The 15,964-nt window shown below is 38.6% G+C and overlaps 1 protein-coding gene across 5 annotated transcripts in view; it reads right to left on the bottom strand.

Moving 5' to 3' along the window:
• The window catches only part of UTRN (utrophin), a 391,420-nt gene that overhangs the window by 78,925 nt on the left and 296,531 nt on the right, over window positions 1-15,964 (bottom strand). For all 5 annotated transcript variants that reach the window (XM_074580341.1, XM_074580342.1, XM_074580339.1 and 2 more), the window contains 4 exons: window positions 11,136-11,404; window positions 8,081-8,227; window positions 6,557-6,635; window positions 1,301-1,361 (listed from right to left, as the gene is read on the bottom strand). In XM_074580341.1, coding sequence (XP_074436442.1) covers window positions 1,301-1,361; window positions 6,557-6,635; window positions 8,081-8,227; window positions 11,136-11,404 — 556 coding nt within the window. The remainder of the gene's footprint in view (window positions 1-1,300; window positions 1,362-6,556; window positions 6,636-8,080; window positions 8,228-11,135; window positions 11,405-15,964) is intronic.

The following is a 15,964-nucleotide window of genomic DNA, read 5'->3' as shown; positions in this document are numbered from 1 at the left end:
ACATCCAACCTCTGCCCTCTCCTCTTCCACTTGGGGGGAGGGAAGAACCTCTCCTCCAGCCTGTCACAGCCTTCTATTGCCTCCTGCAAACCTTTTTAACGGAGGCACAAATGCTTTTATAGAGCATACCTTCACAGTAGGTTTTTCCTTTTCCTAGTTACCTACCCAGACCCTTTAAAAAAATTAACCTACATATCACAGTTTAAAAGCAACCATCACCTCAAGAATGATGACAACAGGTTTGATCAACACAGATTTAGTTACCTGCTTTTCAAAGCTCTCGAGCATGCATAAATTGTTTGAAACACAAAATGGGTCTCTCAGATTTATGACAGAGCAATATGTAATAGTACTAAGTCCTCACTGATTTTTTTTAGAATGAATTATCTGTAGGTACAATTCCAACAGATTTAAAAATCCTACTTTTTTTTTCACAAACTCAAACTGATAACATTTTAACACAGATTTCCTTCAGCTTAAAACGAACTACTCTGGGTCTGGCTTACTATACAGTGTACCTTCTTAAATGTCGTTAACCTCTGGTGAGAAGCTATCCTTCTCTCAAAACTCCAATCTTTGACCTTTATAGTACTGGAAAACAGCGCATAAATAAATGCTGATGGAATCAGAAAACCCAAGTTAAGGATTGCTCTGAGTAGAATACATCAAAATCTCCATACCTCCAGAACTACGTATTTCTTATTATTTTCAAATTAGGTATCTTGTCCACTCCTCTTGGTAACCAAGGTACTTGTACAATTTTTGTCAATATTTACATTAATATCAAGCACTATAAAAACTTCCATAAAGAAAATGACAAAAGGACAATCAACGCGTCTCTATTTTGGAAGGAATTTTGCCCAAAATGATGAATGGGCTCTATTGGGTGATATTAGTCACCACTGTTCTGCTACAGGTTATAAACTGCATTTTTAAATCAATGATGTATTCAGCTTTTTTCCCTTTACTCTACAGTTTATTTCCTGGATGAGCTCCACAGACAAGAACAAGCTTAGTTGGAATACTGATAACGTATTACACTGGAGCATCTCGTCTGTTTCCTATCTGTTTGAGTGGGGTTTTTAGTTAAGGTTTGTCATTGATTTCTTTTTACATATTTCTGAACTATACAGTATGCAAAGCAATAACACGAACATATATAGTATATGGAGCATAACACTATGTAGAGAAACTCTTGATAACATTTCTAGTTACTACTTAGTACCTATGTTTTCCTGCCAGGTCATGGTGCTAAGACCCTATGTTATGCTTAAGGAAAAAAGAATCAAGACAAACTTACTTGATATAGTAGGGCACCTTGTTATGTGAAACAGATCTCTGCCATGGAAACTGTACTGAGGCTGAGGAAATAAAGAGAACGTAAGTATTAGAAAGCACCTGTCAAATGAAAACCATAAAACTATCTTTATTTTATTTATTTTATAATTAAAACAGTTAGAATAAATTAAATGGGAACAATTAAAATTTCCCAGGCAACTTGCAGTAATTATAAAATCAGCTGGAGAAAACGAGGGCAATCTATCAATATGATTCTAGGCATCTATTTGATGCCAAGCTGGAAATAAAACAAATGTGGCGATTCTACTTCAAAGAAGGATAATAAATTCTGAGCAAGTAAGCTATCCATCCAGGGAAAATGGAGACGCTGTTTTTCCTATCTCCATAGAATTATGATCAGTTTAAGCTTTGAAAATAAATGCTTCCACTACTATAATTAATGCTCTGCAACAGAACAAAAAGGAGATGTATCAACCTTATTTTTATTAGTTACAACCCTTACCTCCTAATTTGCAACTCAAATTAACACTGTATGACCAACAAAAAAAAGTATTAAAACCTGTCTTTGCACTCCTTGCTGAACAGCGATAATCTTTGCAGATTTTATGCAAGGCTGATACATCAACAGATATCATCCATAACAGCAGGAAGCCGCCTGCACACTGAGTTACAAAAGGCATGAAGTCATACATGACACTACAACTCTGCTTATCTAAAGATCCCAGGAGATAAATGCAGAAAAAGTGTTCAGGCCAACAGGACTGCTGGTGCACAATTTAGAAGCAGCTATTTACTGAAGAACCATAGGTATGTATATGTCCTACCAGAAATTACCAGACTAGTGCCTGGTTAATTAGGTTTTATCATAGAAGAAACTCACTTCGCTAGATTCACGGTAGAAGCAGAGATCGAAAGAACAGGTAGGAATAACTGATCGCTGAGATGAATTATTACGTATAGATATGCCAACACTTCCAAGACAGAGTGCCTACTCTTAGGTGCTAACACACCTGTTAAAAAAACTGGTAAAACGAGACACAACTTTGATCCACATTAGATTTCAAGTAATTAAGCTCTCAATTAATGTAATTCTTTGCAAGTATGGCCTGCTTTAGAGTTCATCCCTCTTTGGAAAAAAAATCCATTTGAAAGTAACTTTCTCCTAAGACCTCTCAGGCTGTAGTGAAGACTTAGAAGCTGTGTAAGCTCCAAAGGCTGGTGCTGCTGCAGAGGGAGGCAGGTCTTGCCCTGCTCCCAGCCGGCTGTTCCCTGAGCACTTCAATGCCTGTGGCCTCTTCCTGGGCCAAACAAAACTTCATGGCTTATAATTTAAGAAACATTCATGTACTAAAAGGCAGATTAACTGGAAGAATATTTGGGAAACTACAGGAACCAAGTAAACCACATTATTCACTGGGAAAAAATAGAGAAAATTCCATGTCACTTTTTAAGGAAGAAAATAACATTTGCAATAAAAAGGTAGGTAGTCACCCAGTAAAGAAAAAAAGATAGTAAAGGCTAAATGATCAAATAGAGGTAGTTAACTAAAAAATAATCCTTAAGCATTCATAACTCTGGGGAAAAAAACAATAAATACATCAACCAGACAGGTGAAGGTGTCCATCAGGTTTAGAGTTTCATTCTTTAGTGTTGCAATCTGGCACCTATGGTGGCTCTGGTACTACTACACTAATTCTGTCAGCTAACTAAGAAGAAAAATCTGGCCACAATTTGCTTAGGTACAATTTCTATGCTATGACATAGATATTCTGCACTGAAACAGATATGGACTAAACAACATAATAAATTAAATTGTTAATTATTACACACCAAGTCATACTCTATTTATTTGGGAACAACCTTTCTAAAAACAATGACAGCTCTCTGCTCCACAAAACTGCAAAATGAAATTCCCATTCTTTTTTAAAAATCTGTTTCTCGTTGAAAACTGAACAGAATAGTTATCGATTCTGTCACTGAGTAGCAGGCCTGCAGATATTAGTCAGGCCGGACACCACTCAGAGATGCTTTGAGAGCAGGCCACTTGAAGACCAGGCTATTTGTTAGGGAACATGTGGGGTCAGCGCTCCATGGATGTTCATGGATTCTTCTAAGAAAGCATACAAAAAACACAACAGAGAGGAAAGCATACAAGAAACAACAGAGAGGAGTGGATCTCAGGACTTAGAAAATAAACAAATTAAAGAAAAAAGAAGATATTTTTTCCAAAAGTGGGAGACAGCAAAAAAAATTTTTTGCAAAGAATAACAGATTATAAGGATTCTTCACTTTTATCAGTATTACAGATGTGTAAAATTTACTGATCAGTAACTAACTTGCAAGGAGCTTACTTTCCATCTCAAACACACTGAAAAAAAGAGCAATCAAATTCTGCCTAACACCAATGGGAAGGGAAAATAGCTCAGCAAAGAGATGGATCATAGATTGTAGTGGCCTACTAATACTTTACCTCAGCCTCCTACTGCAGGACATTTTAGGAAGGGCCAATGTCACATTGTTTGCTAGTCTGCAAAAATATCCTGAAGCACTTCCCTAGCGATGGCCTGGGTGAATACGTGTAATTTGTGTTCCAAGAAGTCCAACAGCAGTATTAAGCACTGCACTGCGCCTTTTTAGTAGAGACGTTACCAGCCACTGCAGAGGTGAAATCACTGGATTAAGGGGGCTGGAATCAGGATGCTAGTTAACCTCATCTAGGCTCCAGTTCCCATGAAAAGTTGGACCAGATGATATTTTGAGGTCCCTCCCAACCGGCGCTATTCTATGATTGCATGAATCTGATGAACAGGTAGAAATAGGTGTTTTGCTAGCACAAATTACTGATTAAATGACAACTGGGAGCTAGTCAGCTGAAAATGTTGTGATGGCAAGCTATGGTCTCTTGTTAGGATTTGGAGAAAGAGTAACAGGTAGGTGAGGTAAATTTAAAATAGCTGCACTCAAATGAGCACAGATAAAAAGTTTCCCTAATTCAGAAGTGCAACTTTGAGATAAAGATTTGCACAAGACACACGTATCATAATCTCAGTTTTAGACATTTGAGGTTATTTTATTCAGACTACTGCTCTACTTGTTCCTCACAGTTAGAAGTCATTTATCGCTGCTAAAATGGTTTGAAAAATTTGATTTAGAATACGCACTATTTCAACCTGTCAGCATAAACCCTTCATTTTTCCAGATTTAATGATTTTTTTATTACTCTCCTTTTGAAGTTACTCTCCCTGACTTTCATTTAACAGACTTCATGTAAAGTTGTAGGTATTAAGTTCTGTAATTCTGTCTAGTTCAAGCTTTTAAAACAGATTTAATTTTTTTAAAGAAGCTTTTGCTGTAGTTTGTATGGGGAAGGAGATTGTTTTTAACAAATAATTTAAATAGATAACTGCATGTTATTTGGTTTTGCAGGACTCTGGTACTTGGCTATAGCTCTGTACAGTATCTACCAACATGCATTCTCGAAACTTTCCCTTCGTGATTTTTGTATGTAACAAACTGAATGTCCCTTTAATCCTGGAGAAGATGCCCTAAGCAAGGCTGAGGCATGCTGATAAGGCACTGCATAGTCTCTTTGGACATAAAACTATGAATGTTTTACCCAGCAACAAAGCCAGTTCACCACTCAGTCTTGTGAATACAATTATTTGTTGTAGCATGCTGTAAACCAAATCAAGGAAATGATCCAGGTCAAGGCAAACAAAACCAGCCAACCTTGCCTGGCAGGCTTCCTTGTTTTACTTGTGAACTCTTTCATCGATTTCTTTTTTGGTTTTTTTTTTTTGGGTCTCTTTTGTCTCCAGATCAGTCACCTGAACATTTGCATTGGTCCAGGTGAGGAGAGGTGAACAGCCTTAAGAGCGACACAGGAATGAAGTCAGGAACTTCTCAAACCAGCTAGCGCAGAGGAAACTGCATCTTCTCAGTGTTGCTTCCTAGTCTGTTTTAATTACACAGACTAGACTGACTACTCTTCCAAACAGTTAATCTGGCATTTTTCAACTGTGCCAAAGATACCACTCTATCTATATTCTTTTTAGCAAATTATTACATAGGCGTACAAGTTTGAGATTGGAAGGGCTACAAAACCATTGTGGCAACACTGTGCAATACGTCTAATGGGATTTAAAAAAATGAAACAAAAAATCCCATACTTTTAAAGTTGTTTGTTTGTTCTGCCAATTAAAAAAAAGGACAAAGTGGCTCCAGGAATCATTATTTTGCATAACAGCTGTAATATTTTAAATGCACTGCATCTTGTTTACCATGCTGTTTACTGAAAAAATAATTGTCAATTTAAAATAAGAACATGGTTGTCACATAACTCAAGAAAAAAAAAAAAATTGAGATTTATTTATTATTTCAAATTATATTAGCTGTTTAGCTGTACAGTGACATATAGCACTTGAATCTCTGGGACAGAGCTGCTCATTTTTATGTTCACTTCTCAACTCCTGGAATAATTTTATCTTTATTATTGAAGCCCTCAGTTAAAAAACAGAGAGCTTACTGGGTTAACACTTTGTATCATGAGCTCTGATGATGGCAGATAGGCTAGAATGTCAGAAAATCAACATGGATCTAGATATCACAACCAATCTATCTGTAATGAATAAGTCAAATGAAAACGAGGGAGCAAAAGTATCTGCTTTTGCCCTCTTAGTGTATGGGAGATTGTAGGCTTACATATCTAAAATTTTCACTAACTATAAGAAGATGCAAGGATGGGTCTCAAGAGGAAGTGATGCAGGTTTGCTTTCACTACCCCTTTATCTGAAGTTCCAGGAATGTATGATGTGAAGTCTTTAATAAAAATTAAACAAAACAAAACAAAAAAACACCCAGGCTGCTCTTCCTTTGTGTCATCCCAGCAAGTGTGGAAGTGAAAGGAAACTGGGGAAAGAGGTAGGCAGGGGATGAGAAGATGCGGTTATGAACACAAGGATTCTGGAATAGCCACAGGACAGATCTTGCAGCAAATAGAGGACAAAGAATCAAGCAACCAGGGGCAAAACCATAACTCAGCAAGATATCACGGTGATCCCCAAGGGAAGCACGCCAGTGAGAATGTCAGTAGAGTTATGAAGAGGAAACACTCCTACAAAAAATGGGAGGTAGATAACAATATAGAAGAGGAACTTCCTGTTCCTCAAGCCATAGGGAAACCTGGAGGAAAGAGCAGCAACCAGGGTTTGAGAAAGCTGTCATCTCTCACATGCATCTGTTAATTCAAAGAACTTACTGGAAAGAAAGTGCTGCGATGCAGGCCCAAAATCTCGGTGTGCCTCTTGTAACTGTTTAAGGCGATCCTCTACAGACACCTACACATAAACACGCATACACAAAATTCACATTGCATTTACTTTGTAACAGCAGCACCATGATAATAAACACTCTTGTTTACATTCATTTTTAGTTAAATAAATTTAAGTTGTCTGTGTGTCATAGCACTTATTTAACGTCAGGCTATTCAAGGCTACTTTTTTTCTTTCATTTGCTTGATGAAAGTCACGTTCATATCTTGCAGCGTTCTTTTATGTACTGCAGTTCAATAACGAATAATAGCAGTTTCGTGGTGACTACAGCCGACTGCTGAAGTTTCTGACCTCCTCCAAAACCTTCCTTTGTCCGAATTTCCATAGTCAGCAGGTCTCAGTTTGATTGTATTGATCTCACAGATGCCTTTCCAGCACAGAAACATTTTGGAAGATACCACTTCACTGGCTGACATGACTCCCCCGTGGTTTATTAATTGAAACTGCACTAGCACACCCCTGGCTGCTTAGTTAACTCAATTTGAGAGGACACACCAAAAAAAAAAAAAAAAAAAGAAAAAGAAACCCACTACCAAATTACATGACCAAAGGGAAGGACTCATATGACACATTAATAGTTTCACCTCTCAGAAGTGACTGATTCAAAACTACTAGCCCAGAAGCCGATGGCCAGATTCTGAAAATTCAGTCCCACTACCCTCAGCCAGAGAGGCGACAGATCCTCCATCCTTCCCCCAATTCTTTCAGACACTTAATATCACCCTTAGAAACCAGGTAAAGAAATAAATAGCAGCTGATTCACAGTAAGTATTTCCTACCAAAAAACAGTGAGAAAGTGCAAAAATTGATAAATGATCTTTAACTGATGTAAGAAACTTCATTAAAGCATTCACTGTGAAACTGCATGAGTTTGAACTGTAATCAGACCCATTGATTTACCTTTCTCAGAGCATTTAAGTACAATAATCATAACTAAGCAATATGAATCTCTCTCACAGCATACTCTCTTCTGTTGTATAATGTTAAATGTGCTATCGCTTACATCTTGTTATAGCTCTACTAATACTTAAGTTACTTTAAGTGAAATTCCCTGTAGAACCTGAACATTCAAAACCAAAATAAAACAGGTTTCACAGGAGCTGGAAACACAACAGAAATACGTACACCAGTTTTCAGTAACAATGACTTATGCAGTAAAATTACTGCTATAAGACAAACAAAAAAGCACGCAGCAATAGTTCCCACTAGTTTCCAGAGATTAATGCAGTCTCCTGAGGGAGTAAACTGCTGAGACAGCTTGAGAGCAAAAGCTTTTGGTCAAGCCACAGAAGGAAAGACATCTCCCTTTGTTACTTTGGCACCACTAAAGTTAACACATTAAAGATAGAAATAATGAACAAATGGTAATAATGCATCTTTTAAGAGAACAGAAGAGAGTGAGAAGCACCCCTCCGCCCACCACCACCTACTGTACACAGTCAGAAGAATACCTGTAAAAGTTTCCACCGCATATTAAGATCATCCAGTTGACGAGACATCTTTAATGATGGATAAAGGTCAAGTGGAGACAGCTGACTGGACAAATCATTCACTGTTTTAACTTTCAAGTTGATGGGAGCGATTTCTTCTCTAAAAGCCTAGAAGAGTAAGAAGCAGACATTTATGCTTATCGGACATGCGAGTACTGCGTTCAGTTTTGGGCCCCTCGCTACAAGAGGGACATTGAGGTGTTGGAGCGTGTCCAGAGAAGGGCTACAAAGCTGGTGAGGGGTCTGGAGGACAAACCTTATGAAGAACGACTGAGGGAGCTGGGCTTGTTTAGCCTGGAGAAGAGGAGGCTGAGGGGAGACCTTATCACCCTCTACAACTACCTGAAAGGAGGTTGTAGAGAGATGGGGGCTGACCTCTTCTCCCTGGTGACAAGTGATAGGACGAGGGGAAACGGGTTCAAGTTACGTCAGGGGAGGTTTAGATTAGATATTAGGAGACATTTTTTCACTGAAAGGGTTATTAAACATTGGAATAGGCTGCCCAGGGAGGTGGTAGATTCACCGTCCCTGGAGGTGTTTAAAAAAGGGGTAGATGGGGCACTTAGAGACATGGTTTAGAAGTGGCTCTTGTCAGGGTAGGCTAAAGGTTGGACTCGATGATCTTAAAGGTCCCTTCCAACCTCAACAATTCTATGATTCTATGACATCTGAGCAGCACTGTAAACTCATCATGGTGCTGACTTGCCCAAAATGGTGGCTTATCCTAAACAATTCTACGCACTTGAGTTCTCCAGCAAAGAAAGTTCACTCACTTCAATATTCTTATTAATTCCTTCATATCCATCTTTAGAGAAAAATGATATGAAATTTACCCAAAAGCCCATATCCAAATTGCACCTTTAAAACAATTTCAATGAGGTTTTTAGTGGCTTTAAAGCTTTTCTTTCCAAAAAGAAATATGCAATGCTTTATCAGGAGCTTTAGCAGCATACAGCATGTCAAGTGCTCTTAAGAAAAAAAAATGTGGTCAGTAACTACAGTTTTCCAGTATTAAGCAGCTGACAAAAATTCAATTTAAAAACTATTATTGAATTAGCAAAGCATGAAGGAACGTATCTGCTAAGGAAAAGGAGTACAATGTTTTACCTGATTAGAACTGTAGAGTAGAACTATTGCAATGATTAAAAAGAAAAAGGTTTATTGAATCAAACGGAACTAAATACAGTATTAAGACAAAATTGATGCAAGTTTTAGTTACAGTTGAAAAGATGTACCAAATGTCTTTCTCGCTGAGAGCAGTTAATTGTTCAATCCTATAATCGGTTTGATTATACATCATGAAACAAGGCAAAAACAACTGGAAAAAAGATTTTCTTTGGACAATGCAATTTTTTACCTCCCTTCAAAATCTCTCTCATCAGGGCTAGGAACAGAATGCACCTACTGGCAAGAAAGAAGCATTTGGCTTCTGGACAGGCAGCAGGCCCCTATTACTTCAGCAGATGTTTCAGTTTTCCACAGCAATGAAAATCTAAAAGACTTTGCTTTGCTATTCTTTACAGAAAAAGCCATCAAGATATGACAAATTGCTTCTTAACATGAGAACAGAGAGCTATTCAGCATCAGCATCTTCGTGCTTGCTTTAGTATCTATACTAAAATATAAGGGGCGAGGAGGAGATGCATTACTCTTCTCAAGTCAACAGCAGTCTGGATATAAATCAGTTTTGGCTTCCTTTGTTTTAAAGATTTTTAGTTCCACTAAACCTGAAAATAACAAAAAAATTTGGAGAACGAGGATGCTTACATTGATATGTGAGAAATACTGCAGTCCTGGGTCAATTTCCTATAAGCCTACAGGTTACTGTATACACAGAGAGAGTATTTACAGAAAACTGGTTGCAGCCCATGACCCTTCATTCTTCTAACACCAGCATCCCATGCTGAAGACATGGATTGGTCAGGTAAACGACCCCAGGGTCCTCTAATGTTTTGCCATATTCATTCTTGAGCTTAAAAACTGAAAAGTTGTATTTGTGAAACAGAAGCTTGGCGACAACTGCTAAATTTGCCTGCAACAGCAATTTCCTCTACCTAGATGTGCATACCCACACGTTCTTCTGGAATCCCTGATATACAGGCACTCCCTCAAGCACTGTGCTGTCTTCCAGTCAACTTTCCTGGACAATGTTAGTTACCAGAACGTATTCCTTCTTTGGGGAGCTGTGCATTACTAAGACCCTACCCAACCCAGCTAAGCAGGGACGACTACTACCGATCATGAGCAGCCATGCTTTGGGGTGCTGAGCCCTGCATGAGTGGCCTGGAACCCTGGCTGCAAGAATTGGTATGCCCATGAGAGCATTATACATATATATAATATGTACATATATGAACACATATATATGTGTGTTTTTCACTGTGAAACAATCCTGAAGAGAAGCCAGGCTAAAGTAAAAGCAAATACAAATTTTCACTCATACAAGCTAAAATAGACAATAGACGTGTGAAGTTTGTGAAATTTTAGGAACAGAAATTAAAACTGTACATATACTTCTGTATGAGTTAAAGAGCTCTAAATGTTTTTCTAAGAAGAAAGCTATACATGACAGCCAAACAGATCTGACAGCTCACCACTACAAAAAGGAGGAGAGTCTACCATCAACTGCTAGGATAATAACTGACTCAGCTCACTCATACTCCAGTGCCTAGGCAAAGCTCCAAAAACACCCATGGCCTAACTATGGGTTAGGGAGTATTTCTAGGATGAAAATATTTAAATCCCAGAACACATTTTTTTCCATTTAATGAAGTTATATTCCATACACAACTGTAGCTTGCTGATCACGTGCTTATGCAATCCCAGCTAACACAGTCAATGTGGCACAATACTGGACTTTCTTTGAGAGCTCAGACCTAGTCTTTAGAGAGCACTTTAAACTGTACATGAGAATTTAAGTATACAGTGTATACATATCTAACATGAGTAGGGGTAGAAGAAGGAAGGGGTCTGACTTTCACACAGGCTAAATATTGCCCAGGAGTTTCACACTTACTGTAGTTTTCTCAATGTGATCTGGTAATGAATCTATGAGCAAGTCTCCTACAGGTTTCCAGCCATTCCTCACGTTTTCAGCCTCCTTCAAGTCAGCATCAAGGTCATCCATGGCACACTGCAAGTCTTTCAGTTTTTCTAATGCTTTGTCCACTTGCTTCTGCCAGATACTGGCACTGGCATTTAGGTTCTCCCATTTCTCTTTTACCTCTGTTGACTGCTTACGCATAGCTTTGGCAATCCTCATGGCTTTCTCCTCAGGGGTCAGCTCTGCAGAGGGAAAGAAAAGTTACACTGCTTATTTTTTCTCTTATTCACCTCTAGTTAACCAGACAGTGCTCCTGAGGTACGTGCTCAAGACAGTCAGCAAGTCCAGAGTCAACTGAGAATTTATTTCAGCGGGTACAAGGTACAAGAAAGTCTACCTTGCTATAAGAGAAATAAACCTTAATCACTCCTGATGACAAAATAAAGCTTGATCACAAGACAGGAAACTGTTCCTGACTTCCATGTATTATGATATCTGCAAAGCAAAGGCAGCTTACTGCTGATTTGTTATTTTTGGAGGCACAGGAGAAAGAAATAAAAGATCATTCTTCCCTACTGGAAGCCGCAATAGGGAATCTGGGGATCATTTCATGCAGAAAGAACAAGAACAGTGCTTTGTTCCTGGATCACTTACCACCACCTTTCACCCTACCCCCAGGATGTTTTTTCTCTTGCTATTCGCTAGCAACACCCAAGGTGTACCTAGTGCCACACAGCGAGTCTTTCTGGAGCTCTACATCCATTTTTCTGTGTTAACACCAAAGTCCTGAAAAACTGTTTTCAATAGGTTTTGCAAATCTAAAAATGTTCAATGAACCTGCTGACTGAAAAGGAGCCAAGTTTATGGTGAACTATTTCTCACAAATTTCAGGTTTATGTGTCTAAATCCCATTCCAGCAGCCACAGAAATCTCATTCATGTTAGCAAAGACCAGCTGCCACTGAATAAGCAAAGCCAAAGTGGGAAAACACACAACCTCAGGACACAGTCACAGGAAATGATACTGATTATTTCTGTAAATTGCTTATATTTAAATCCCCAATCCCTGCTCAGTCTGCAAGACATCCGACAGAACTCCATACCATAGATAGGCCTCAGCCCCCTTTGACAACATGAACTGAGTCAGCTGGTGGCTTCTCTCTTCTCCACAACAGATGATCTCTGCAAACCAGTCAGGTGGTCTATCAATAAGAGAACATGCTGCCTTTGCTGGGCATTCACTTTGATATTGAGCAACACACAGACAGTCAGAAAGCTAAAAAGAAAACCCTAAGACATCCCCAGCAGGTCATGCTGTCTACCGCTCAGAGGGGCCTCGCTGAAAAAAGTCGGGGGGAGCTTCCTTCACTAGGGAAGAGTTGCTTCAGTAATGACAAACAAACAAAGCCAGTCTCAGAAAATTCTCCCTCTACATAACAACCTTGCGGTTTCTGCAGGCAGAGAAGCAAGCAGCGGAAACTTGATATAATGCAGAAATCAGAGAACAAAAGAAAGGGGAGAAACATGGCATACGCTGAAACTAAGCCAACTGGCCTCCTGTTCACTCCTGTATAAAACCCTTGAAAAAGGTTTATCACAGTATTCTTGTGATTAAAATTCAAGTGTTGTCTATGATCATGCAAATCATGCAAAGATGAAAGCACCATTTTTAGTCAGAAGTCAAATGAGACATACAATCTTCAAGTTAGTAATACACTGTCATTAAAATTATAACAGACTAAGCTTGGAGTTGCTAACATGGGGGCAAAAGCGTGAGAGGGGAACATACAAGAAACGGAGGGGGAGGAAGCTTTTTGCTTTTCAAAGGCTAGATGAATGTCAAAGTAAATGCACTCTTATGGTTGCAAAAGTTCTCTTACAATGCCTCTGGTGATGCAACTATTGTTCCATAGCACCCAATACAGGAAAGCACATTGCAAGTAATTAATACAAAATAAATCGTTAGAATACATTCAGTTTGTTGCTGTACAAGGCAACTTGCTAAGAAGTGGTTACATAGGAGAAAAAAATACCACCGGTAACGAAAGGAGAATGGGAAGCAAAGACAATCAACAAGAGCCAACATCACCAAAGGAAGGAAGACAAATACCTGGGCTGTGGGTTGCAGAGCCTATTTTGACTGCTAGAATTAGGAAAGCTCTTTTAAAAATCAGAAAGCCATTTGAAGGAAGAGTAGAGATGAGAGGGACAGAAGAAATTTTGAGCTTACCAATGCATTTCAGTGACGTGCCAGGTGACATAAGCTATCAGAAGAGCATTGCTCACATGCATGCTGCCTGCAAAGGGGAGCCAGGCTTAGGGATACTGCAATGGCAAGAGCGTATTTGAGAAGAATAATCTGGGGAGGAACCGTTGTGACAAAAACCTGCAATGCTTAATTAGACGTGAAGGGATATAAATTATGTATGTAGCTCTGTGATATAGAGACATCGCAGTAACCCACAATTTGCAATACTGACAGACCAGAATAAAGATGAAGACCAAAGATAGGCTGTGATAAATTGTACCTTGTCTCTGGAATTCCATCATAGGACAACACAGCTCTGGGATGATCTTTACTCCAAGCTTTGTAACAGATTTTAGAAAAAGGAAAAGAAATAAAGCTGGAGTTCTAAACAAAAACCCCTTTCAGATAAAAACTGTTGTTCTAAACAAAAAAAACAACAGCTACAAATTGCTTATGTAAAGATATCAAAGAAGTTGTTACTGGAAGTAATTTTTTAATTATTCACCATTGATAATAATAATATACCATTGATGAATGAATGAGAATCCACTGCAGTCCAGTGACAAAGGGACTGTGAACAATCTAGAAGCCAAGCTAAATTGTAGCCTGCAGGAAAGTTGCACGTAGTGTCAGAGTTCAGTATCATAGGGTAACTCATAGGCTGAGGTATCCTATGATATCCTATGTTACAGTTATAGATCGAGGACAACCAGGCCTCAGAAGTAAAAGCTGCAGAACTTTAAATGAGGGTTAAGGGAGCACCTAGAGTCGGAACACTTCACACAAGGAAAGACAATACTGAGCTTTGTTGGAAGGGGACATAAAATTGCCAACCCAGTGGAGGAAGTCTCCTTTGTTGGCATCTTAAACATGTCAACACAGGGTACATTATACCCAGACACTGGGCTAAGTAGAAGCTACACATATGCAAAGGTGTAATCTGCTGGTTTTATACAACATCACGTGCTTGCATCATCCTTTATCTGCTATCAGAGCCAAAACCTACCAATTCTGCGTAAAAGAGTAGAAAGGTGGAAGGGCTTAACAGTTCTAAACTAGATTATTAGCAGGTCATTTAAAATGATCAGTCATGTGTCAAGGAACATGCTGAAAGCTTTAGTACCTGCTGAAAATCTTGCAAAACTTTTTGGTTGTCCATAAAGGTACTGACACAACAGATTCAATGCGCGCTTCTGGCTCCAGCAAAAGCAATAAGGAAAAAAGCGGCTGCAGCAATAAATGGGAATAGAAAAGGAAAACAACAGCCTGACTTTGTCTGTCCCGCTAAAGCAAGACAGCTTTACTCATGACAGACTAGTCACATATTTTGTGAGGGGAAAAAATTCCAGATTGATTGGGGTGATACAAGTATCCCAACAGAACTGAAAACAGAAACATCTTTTAAGACCATTTGTCAAATCAGTGTCATTGTGCAAGGGTATCTGCCACACGTTTTATTTGAAAAATATTAATTCATTGCAAGACTGCTTTATTTTACAAAAGCCTTAGAAGCTCTTGTAATTTTGCCCTAAAAAGACATTTACTAGGGAAATAAAGCAAAACACACATTTATATGAGCTATAAAACCATTCAGCATCTATTCATTTAAGAGAGAAATACATCTTGTACAACTTCACGTTTTCCATCATGAAAACCCAATTTATTAATGAGCAACACATTACTTTTTTTCAAGCAGATAACACATTCTCCAAGACACTGGTTGCATAGCATAGAATTGTAAACCTCATAAAAAAAATGTCTTAATAAAATGTCACTTTCTTCTATGAGTTTGGAATTGGTTTCACCAGTCTGTCATTACACACACTGGCAGACAGAGGTCCTTTTTACTGTGAAAAAAACGCTACACAGTGGTTGCTGCTCTTTTGTCCCCACTTAATATAAAGTCTCCTCAATGATGAACTTTCCCCCCCTTCTTTTTTTTTTTTTTTTTTTTAATGGTACTTATTACATTATATCCACCTCAGCAGCTGCTCAGAAAGTAAGAAAAGCCTATACTCACCAGAGCATCTGTTTACCAGGGAGGAAAGATATTAACTGACCTTACAGTCAGGGAGAAAGAGCAGGAAAAAAAGTCTGCATCTTTAGTGGAAAAAAATTTATTTTAATAAGCAATTTTTGTCACCAAGATAGCAATGAAAGCACCAACGGCTTTTCCGTGTCTCTACCAGAGACAGAGTGCCATGGAAGCAGAACTTTCAAGCCTGAACTTTACAGCATATAACTTCCTTATGTGCTTACATATATGGAGAATACCTACCCAGGAAAATTATCAGTGAGGAAAATTCTTCTTGCTTAAGATTTTATTTCAGATCTCTCAAACTGTTCCTAGCTCTAGCAGTTTTGATTCTAAGTAACTTTGCTTGATCCTTATTATGTGGACTTGAAATAGCGATCTCTTTCCATCTTGCCACTTTTACATTAATTTCCTTTCGCTTTTGCTATATTCTTAATAAAATATACCAGAACTGGAGCTGACTTCATGCCCCCTCCCTCTCCCATTACGTCAAATGTTGTATCTTCCTCGGTTCAATCAA

Source organism: Larus michahellis, chromosome 3, assembly GCF_964199755.1.
Source record: "Larus michahellis chromosome 3, bLarMic1.1, whole genome shotgun sequence".
Classification (NCBI taxonomy): Eukaryota; Metazoa; Chordata; class Aves; order Charadriiformes; family Laridae; genus Larus; species Larus michahellis.
Note: the sequence above shows the minus strand (reverse complement) of the source record. Positions and strands in the feature narration are given on the sequence as shown.